Source organism: Wasmannia auropunctata, unplaced genomic scaffold (genome assembly GCF_000956235.1).
Source record: "Wasmannia auropunctata unplaced genomic scaffold, wasmannia.A_1.0 LD336053.1, whole genome shotgun sequence".
NCBI classification, from domain to species: Eukaryota; Metazoa; Arthropoda; class Insecta; order Hymenoptera; family Formicidae; genus Wasmannia; species Wasmannia auropunctata.
In genome coordinates, this window is record NW_012026837.1 from 3,081,866 (window position 1) to 3,091,208 (window position 9,343).

At 37.2% G+C, this 9,343-nt stretch overlaps 3 protein-coding genes across 3 annotated transcripts; all 3 read left to right on the forward strand.

Moving 5' to 3' along the window:
* Positions 1 to 1,761: 1,761 nt before the first annotated feature.
* On the forward strand, positions 1,762 to 4,105 carry LOC105451097 (DNA repair protein RAD52 homolog). The gene is made up of 7 exons (XM_011691349.1): positions 1,762 to 1,897; positions 2,014 to 2,176; positions 2,253 to 2,401; positions 2,485 to 2,734; positions 3,136 to 3,282; positions 3,385 to 3,514; positions 4,043 to 4,105. The coding sequence occupies exons 1-7, from the start codon at positions 1,859 to 1,861 to the stop codon at positions 4,059 to 4,061; spliced, it is 897 nt and encodes a 298-aa protein (XP_011689651.1). The 5' UTR covers positions 1,762 to 1,858; the 3' UTR covers positions 4,062 to 4,105.
* Positions 4,106 to 4,128: 23 nt separating this feature from the next.
* On the forward strand, positions 4,129 to 5,633 carry LOC105451098 (probable protein arginine N-methyltransferase 6.1). Its single transcript, XM_011691350.1, has 4 exons — positions 4,129 to 4,219; positions 4,322 to 4,436; positions 4,537 to 4,903; positions 5,042 to 5,633. Exons 1-4 carry the CDS (start codon positions 4,184 to 4,186, stop codon positions 5,562 to 5,564), a joined length of 1,041 nt encoding a protein of 346 aa, XP_011689652.1. The 5' UTR covers positions 4,129 to 4,183; the 3' UTR covers positions 5,565 to 5,633.
* Positions 5,634 to 6,089: 456 nt separating this feature from the next.
* Positions 6,090 to 8,626, forward strand: LOC105451099 (MOB kinase activator-like 4). The gene is made up of 4 exons (XM_011691351.1): positions 6,090 to 6,358; positions 6,899 to 7,272; positions 7,375 to 7,509; positions 7,617 to 8,626. The coding sequence occupies exons 1-4, from the start codon at positions 6,299 to 6,301 to the stop codon at positions 7,711 to 7,713; spliced, it is 666 nt and encodes a 221-aa protein (XP_011689653.1). The 5' UTR covers positions 6,090 to 6,298; the 3' UTR covers positions 7,714 to 8,626.
* The last annotated feature ends 717 nt before the right edge of the window (positions 8,627 to 9,343 follow it).

Sequence of the window (9,343 nt, forward strand, 5' to 3'; positions counted from 1 at the left end):
ACAATGAAAAGTAAAAATTACCTGATGATGGATGATCCGTCGAGCATCGTCGTTCGACGACTTATTTCTGCTTTTAGATTCTTTTATTTCATACATACCACGCGTAAAAATAAACTATTAATGGAGTAAAAATACTATTGAATGTAGCAATAAATAATACTATTGAAATGTAGCAATGGCACTACTACATTTCAGTAGTATTTTTACGCATACACAAAAAGTACTCCTGAAGAAGCACGGTAAATTATGATAGTGATGTTTCGTATAAAATTTTCAACAATAATCACACACGATTTTGCGACGGCAGAATAACGAAAAAGAAATGATCGCGCCAAGCTATGAGTCAAAATTATTTCAATGCATTTTTTTAATTATGTAATTATCCATACATTTTTAGGATAAAAGATCGCAATTTTATATATATAACTTATATACAATAAAAATTGAAAAATTAAATGCCTTGTACATACACGCAAAAAAATGACTTAATAATAGTTATAGCTAAATTTCAATAGCTGAATCAAACTTAGCTATAAGAGCTATCGCCTTAGTGTCATTGCCAAGTTCTGGTTATTATACAGATAAAAAAACATTCACTGTGAAAAAAAAAATTATTAACTAAAATTAAAAGCTGTATGTATATTAGTATAGGCAGCTAAAAAGATGGCATGCGTACCTAAATGTCTTATCATGCACACATTTAGCACATATAGAGTTAAGTTTATAGCTACGCGCAAAAATTTGATTTATAATTGTTTTTGCAATGTGACACTGCGATATGCACATCTATACAGCGCATTTAGCATTTATATTTTGCAGTATATAAGTTGTATACTGTAAATATTATTATACTTTATTGTGAAGATAAAATAGCATAGTAGATTCGGCTAAATATGATTTGATTTTAGTAGCAAATATTTTTTGCTGTAGCATCTACATTTTAATAATTAATAAATTTAACTTCTGCAGCAACGACATTAGCTGTCCTTATTTCATTAACACATCTTAACACGTAACCGTGTAAGAATATTTAATCAGTAAACTATATTACGATTCACTATATTATGACAAATCTTTCCCTTCGTTCATTCTAACGATATGTTACATTGTATATTAAGACATCTTAATATTTTATACGATACTTTGTATGATATCAGCTTTAACATATAACATTTAAATAATATGTACTTGTATTAAAATCTTTAATATAAAAACACATATTTAAATTAATTTATGTAATATGAAGTTTTGCGAGAAATAGAAAGAAAAAGAAAGACGAAAAAGAAAGAAGAATGTGGCATATATAATATGCACGATTAGCACGGACACGATGTTCTAATGCTATGATTTGATCGACAATGTTATAAGATAGACGTGTTCTTTTTTTGAAAACGCGGAGGTGGGCGTTAATGTACGAGGGAGTTCGCCAGTCCCACCCGAAAAGCCTCTCTCTCACGCTTCTCTCTGAATCTCTAATATAGTGTTTCCTTATTGAAATCGCGCTGCACGATGGGTAGCCTACGTACAGGCGCCCGCCGTACTAATGGCGCGTGTGCACTTGTGCGGCGCGGCAGCGTCGCCATATTTCCAAATATGAACATGTTAGGGGTTTGAAAATTTCACGGCTTTGCAGTATTCGGTAATAAAAAAAATGAAACTGGATGAAATATATCTCATAAGCACGCGACACGCATCACAAATTATATACCCGCGATGCAGATAAGTGAATGCTATGTAGTTTACATCCACTTCTTCAGAGGGCGTTAGTGGCATTTTGTTTACGTCTCTTCGCGCGTGGCCGGTCGCTTTCGCGCGCAAAAATTTGCGATTTAAAGGATTTTTGATTTTTGCCGTCGACATGTACAATGGGCACGAATATTTGTCGTGTATCAAAATCGTGAGTAATTCTCATAGATCTTGGCTTGTGGCACCGCAGAGTAAAATGAAATAATCTGATTTGCCTCACGACTATGCGAAAGTAATGCAAACGTATGAATGTTCTTCGCCCTTCAGCCCGCGACAGTTGCGGCAAAACAAGCCGCAATGAAGAGTGCGCAGAGGCCCGAGAAGGCAGAGCCGATGGACTTGGCGGCGGATCATCGTGATTTAATCTTAACGGCCAATAAGGTCTTCGGGGAAGGCAAATGGAGCCATACCGTTGTCAGCCAGACCTTAGGTACATCTGTCTAATTAAATTGTGGAGATTCCCACGTTCTGTCAGATTTACAAAGGTGAGCTTGCATTTGTTGTAGATTTCGTGGACGTCACTGGTGCCAAATGCTGCGTTGGCTGCGTCAGTTTCGTCAGGGTCCAGCTTGAGAGTGGAGCGTTTCATGAGGACATAGGTTATCACAGCGCAGAGGAGTCTGCAAAGGGCTTGTCGATACACAATGCCAGAGTCGTACGCGTCATTCGTTTGATAAAAGAGATATGCGAGTGTATCTTAATTGTGTTCCGGTTAAACAATTATTTCTGTTTGCACAGGGTTCTGCTGTGAATGCCTTGAAAAGAGTCCTGCTGTCGTTCGGAGACAGAGTTGAAAGGGAATTGCAACAGTTGCGGAGACAGATTAATCCTGAGCAAGCCGGCGACGTGCGGAGAGGTGTGAGTGAATCGGACAAGCAGATTTCGGAGAAATCAAGCGTTTCAGTTAAAGCGCCCGGTTCTCATGTACTTCAAACAGAACGTACAAGCGAACCCGAAACAAATAAGAATTCAGATCTCTTAACGACAGGTTTGTGAGAAATAAAGTATACAAAGAATTCGATAGATCTGAGAATGATATAAATCTAAACTATAAGATCTTTTTTTTAGGAGACTTCACAATGCTTATTTTTTCTTATTCAAATAAATTATTTTCAATCCTCTAGAAAATAATTACTTTTCTTATTATTGTGATTTTATATAATATGATACATTGGTTACAGTATAACTCAAATTAAGGACATACTAGTGTCAATTAAAAAAAGTTAAAATTCTAAATGGTCAGAAATTTTATGAGATTAAAAAGTTTTGAAGAAAGATTTGTATTAAGGGCTGCAATTTTATTACAATCATTCTTTATATCATTCTCAGTTCATCCATTATAATTATAGCGCAGTGTATATTTAACATAGTGAACTATTATATATCTAGAGCCTGCTCCAATATCCATCGTGAACAACAACAATACAACTGAGGCTAATCCATCGTCATCTGTAAAGACTGAAAGTGCTAAGATTGTCAGGTCCTTCTCAAATGACGAAACGATTTCTACAATTGAACAGAAGTTAAAGTCAAAAGGTAGTATTGAAAATTTACAAGTCATTAAATTATTCCCGTACAAGGGTATGTATAGAATCATGTATATTATTTTTAAATGCCGACCGTCTGAATCTTTTGCAGCATTGCCTTTAGGCGAGAAACAACGATTGGAGAGAAAAAGAAAACAACTGGAAAAACAGATGGAGTTTAAAAGGCGTATGATGGAAAAAGAGGGGTTAATGACTACCGATGACAACAAACCTAATCCTAAGTATTAAGATGTCGAAGATTGCATAAATATATAGTTTATTTAGCATGTATAGATATATTAATTCTTGTTACTAAGGTTAGGCACGACATGTGTCTTTATAATCGTGTGCACATCTATTTTTTTTACATCAAGCAAACTAAATATTGTTATAGAAAAAAATTGTTGCAAATATTGCAACATACAAATACAAATATAATTTGAAATGAAATTTTTTATGTTATTGATTAGTATTGTAGTATCATGTAAACATTGCACGTGCGTCACTCTAACCTCTCTAACCAAAGAGAGGTTAGAAATCTCACGTAGAGCGTAAACATTTCTGGAGCTTTGATTATAGTTACATATTCATGAATATATTTCCTGTGTTTTTTGTATTTGTTCGTTGTTTTTTTTGTTTTAATTAAAATACGGACTTGATCGACATTGAGTGAGATAAACGGAAAAATTGAATTACACGTGTTATCCACGTGGTGTGATCGTCTTACTCAGTCAATATTAAGATACATTTCTGGTTCATATATTTTTCAGTGGAGACTTCTTTGGATAAAACAAAAACCGAAAAACAGAAAATAACATTTATATATTTTTACAACATTTATGTTTATAAAAACTAACAGCAAGTGTGGATTGCTTCACATAATTTATACCTTCTGCATGTGTTAATAAACAATGGATCAATACTTTGAAAGTTATGAAGAACTTGACGTAAGTGAGACAAATATATACATACGTACAACATATACATATATAATCATTATATATTATAAATTTATTATATTTATAAAATTAAATTTATTTTATCTTTAGATCCATCAATTAATGTTAAATGACAAAACACGTGTATTAGCATATAAAAATGCTATTTTTAATTCGAGGGAGAAATTTCAAGGCAAAATAGTAATGGATGTTGGTGCTGGCTCAGGTACAATGATTAAATATTTTAAAAATTCTCATTTTTAAGAATTTAACATGTATAACACAATATAACATTGCGCTTTAATCATTATATTTATTTTTTACAGGTGTACTATCAATTTTCTGTGCCCAGGTTGGTGCGAAAAAAGTCTACGCAGTGGAAGCAAGTATATTAGCAAAGAGCATCGAGCAAGTGTCGATTGAAAATAATGCGCAGAACAAAGTTGAAGTAATTCACAGTAAAGTAGAGGACATCCGTCCAGGCGATTTGGAGAAAGTGGACGTTATCGTGTCAGAATGGATGGGCTTTTATTTGGTACACGAGGGAATGTTGGATTCTGTACTTTTCGCCAGGGACAATTTCTTGCGCGAGGACGGTTCGTTATTTCCATCCGTTGCAAAATTATACGCCTCGCCGTGCCAGTTGCCTTCTATGTATGAATTTTGGAACGATGTGTGCGGAGTCGGCATGAGGTAATTTTACACGTTACTTCAGAACAGAAACGATATTGAGAGCATTATTTCGTTGTTTTATTATTATTATTTTTTTTTTAATCATCGCAGGAGCACGGTATTTTTTTCTGTTCAGTAACAGTTTCCATTTCCATTTAGGTTTATTGGAAAAGAGTACAGAAAAACCAAGTCCCTGAAGCCAGAGATCCTGCTGGTGAATCAAGACGATCTTCTGGCGGCGGGTAAATTGCTCGCCTGGCTGGACTTGGAGTGCATCTCCGTGGAGGAGCTCGATCCGCTGGGCGGAGAGGATTACGTGTCGGTATGCGAGAAGGACGGCAGGTTCCAAGGGATGTGCATTTGGTTCGCGGTCGAATTTCCAGACGGTTCGGAGCTGTCCACGGGGCCGCACGACGAGGCGACGCATTGGAAGCAGACCGCGGTGGTTTTGCCCGAGGACGTCGAAGTGACGAGGAACGAGCCGGTTGCCTTCAAGTTGGAACTGAAAAGAGACGCGTCGCGTCCGCGGCGTTACAACATGGAGCTGAGCTTGTTGGACGCGGAGGAGGTGGAGCACGACGTGCCGTGCAATTGCCACATGACGAGGTGTATAGTGACGAAAAGGTACATCGACGACCTGGACGACAGCGAATCACGCATGGCGGAAAATCCCGACTCGTAGATTTATACACGAAATGTATATTATATTTTTACTAAAAAATAAATTAAATAAAAATAAAGTTATTTCTAACTTTATTTTGCATCGCGAATCTGTAATTATAAGTTTTGTCAAATTTAATTCGTATAATAGTTTTGATGAATTAAGATGACGTTCACTGAATCATCATTAGAACACTTTTGACGAGCAAACTGAAGAATAATTTCGATCAGGCTCCGGTTATCTTAATCGGCGATTAATTATGCAGTATTTTATTAGCGTTAAATTAATTTAAACTGATCCGATTTAGATCGGAGTAACGCTACACGAAACATCTCGGTTTTTTTTTTTTTTTTTGGAATCAATAGACGCGCAGTGGACAGTTAATTAATAGGCCACTCTTGTCCCCTTTCGCGTGGGAAATCACGTCATGGGAAATCACGTCAAGTCGACGGGAGGCTGCGATAACGCGCGTTTTTAAATATAAAATCCATTTTTTCTCCTTCACTTCACGCCTGAACGACGCGCGCGCGCGCGCGACGCGCATGCGTCACTTTCGCGGCAGGCGGAACAATCTGGGCAACTACTGGGGCGCTTGACTTGTGAGTCCGTCTCGTCGCCGGGGTGGTGGGACGTATCGTCGTCGTCGTCGTCGTCGCTCGCGGGTGCATCTGTCGACGGGAGGCCGCGGCGACGAAGTGGCCGTCAGCCGAGCGTGCCGCGAACCGGTCGTTCCAGAGAGTGTAACAACTGGCAAGATGAAGATGGCGGACGGACCCACGATCCTGCGGAGAAACAGGCCCGGGACGAAAGCAGAGGTTAAATTTCGTTAAGGAAAGACCCGTTGCACTCGCACCTCCCACTCCCCCCTCGGGCGACACCCGTCAGGATCCGCCCGACGGCGCCGCCGGAGTTCCCTTCACTTCCTCCTCCGTTTGACACTTTCCTCGGTGAAAATCAATGAATTCGGGATAAACGGAGATATTGTTTACCCTACGAGAATGTCTTCCCCAATCTCCCAGCATCGTTCAGTTTCACGACGTTTCGTAGCTCCCTTTATCCCCTCACCGAAGCGTGACAGATTTGACAGATGACTTGTTTGTATTCTCATCGAAAGTACTGCATGTTTATGTACGCGCGTTTATCTCTCTCTCTCTCTCGGTTTTTATTGATTATTCAACATTATAATAAAGCACGCAGGGAGTGTTTGCGTTTTATACGCTACATCGGATTTATTTTTACATCGCGACGAGCTGTATAGCGGAGGAAGTTGATCGATTGTTTATAAGGAACGCTGACGTAGATTTAATTATTTTTATAAGAGCTCACGATCACAAGGTTTTTATTTCGCTCCGCAGGATTTCAGCAGGTGGCCGGACGAGCCGTTCGAGGAGATGGATAGCACGCTGGCCGTGCAGCAGTACATTCAACAGATGATCCGAAGAGATCCGTCTAATATCGACTTGATACTCAATATGCCGGAGGCGAACGACGAAGGTGTGTGGAAGTACGAGCATCTCAGGCAGTTCTGCATGGAGCTGAACGGTCTGGCGGTCAGATTGCAAGAGGAGTGCCATCCCGAGACCTGCACGCAGATGACGGCCACGGAACAGTGGATATTTCTATGCGCGGCACACAAAACTCCCAAGGAGTGCCCCGCGATCGATTACACTCGGCACACGCTGGACGGGGCGGCGTGTCTGCTTAACAGCAACAAATACTTCCCCAGCAGGTATCTCTCTCGTCGTCACTTTCGTAGCTCTCTCCCTCTCGTGCCGCATTTTTATCGTTGGGTGCGTAAATAAACTCCTACCTGTGTAAAATTGCATTTCAGAATCAGCATCAAGGAGTCTTCTGTAGCGAAACTGGGCTCGGTCTGCCGCAGGGTTTACAGAATCTTTTCTCACGCGTACTTCCATCACAGAACGATATTCGATGAATTTGAAAATGAGACTTATCTCTGCCGCAGGTAATGGATGCGATTTGGGTATTTCCGCGATATGTATCGTATTGCAAAGGAGAATATACATATATTGATATATTACAAGGGGAACGTATCGATTTTCGCTGTTGCAGGTTTACGGCATTTGTGACAAAGTACAATCTGATGTCAAAGGACAATTTGATAGTACCTATTATGGAAGGTGAAGGCGCAACGGAAAGCGAAGCATAGGATCTAACATTGCGATCGTATTGCCCGAAGTCAAATTGCCAGATTTAGTAAAAGAAGAAAAATGCTAATATTCACGCATTATTCTGATACATTTTATGATAAGTATAATGAAGATCTTTGAAAGCGGTCAGTAAATTCGCCTTTAACTTAAACTACGTGAATTTTTCTTATTAAATTTTGTTGTTTTGTCTTTAATATATAAAAAATACGAAAATATAAAGAATATATATATTTTTTAAATTCGCATCACATTGAAATTTACGTTACTTTCTTCAAATCATGGTCTAAAATCGAATAAGTTTAATATTGAAAAATTTACTCCTGAATTTAAAGATGTATGACGACGTCCAAAAACACTTGTTTTATTAAAGAATTTAGTTGTCATTGAAATGTATTTTCTTCACATAACTCTGACAAATTTCAAAGATCTCGAAAAAGACATATTCTTATCTTTGCTCAGTATCTTATTAAACAGAAATTTTCCTTGATGAATGTTTCATTAATAGCTGTGTAATTATTGCTGTAAACACTATTTTTCGTGTCTGATGTGCACAATCCGTATATTTATTCAATTCTTTTAATATTTAAAATCTGTGCAACCTTTCAAACGATATATAAGAGTTTACTGCAATTATCAAATTTCTTAAAACATATTGTATATGGTATAATTTAATGTTATTCTTTTTATAATATATTACGTTTAGATAAGAAAAAAAAAGAGAAAAAGAGACACGATATTACAAATTTTTTATCTTACACTATTGAAGTTACTAGATACTGACAAAAATCTCTCATATCTCTATATTATGCTTTTGTAAACACCTTTTTGTAAAAACAGTAGATTGTGTCTCTTTATACACTATATGCTGCAAATATGTATGATGAAAAAAAGAAACGTATAATTCATTTATATATTATGTACATTATATACATTTATTTCATTTTTTGTGAATAATTGTTCATAAATTTCGGAATATAAATTAAACAAAATTTTATCAGAACATTTTTACTAAAATTTTATTAAATTTCTATAATTTCATATATCATTAATTTAAAGACAGCCTGCGTGGCATTGCATTGAAAATCGCCGGAATGTTTCAGTGTAAGGGAGATAGTGCTGCTGAGATAATACTAATTACTTTTACTCTATCTTTGATAAAAATTTAACTTTGAGAAAAGTGATCTTTACATCTCACAGCGGCTTGAGATCCAATTATACAGAAATTTCAATAATAATAAGGTGGAGATAACACACCTCTCGAATGTTTGTTGCCGATTTGCATAACCGGAAAAATGCGAATTTGTATAAACGATTGTAGAATTTTACACATTATTATACGAGCATCGTGTTAGTCTAGAGTGACCATAATAATCGTCATCACATAGTTGGTCTTTATAAAATGTATTGTTTGAGCGGAGCGACATAGCGATAAATGTGGTATAGCACTGTTATTTATAGTACATATACATTTATTCCGTATAGCAATATGATTCACACAGGATTTGTATAAACTAAGGCTTTCCTATATATCCTGTTCTCGAAAATTTCGTAACAATTTACGACGTGAATCTCGGACAGATCGCTTGCTCCGTACGTTGGACATAAGGCTAGAAACTATAATAAAAGAGA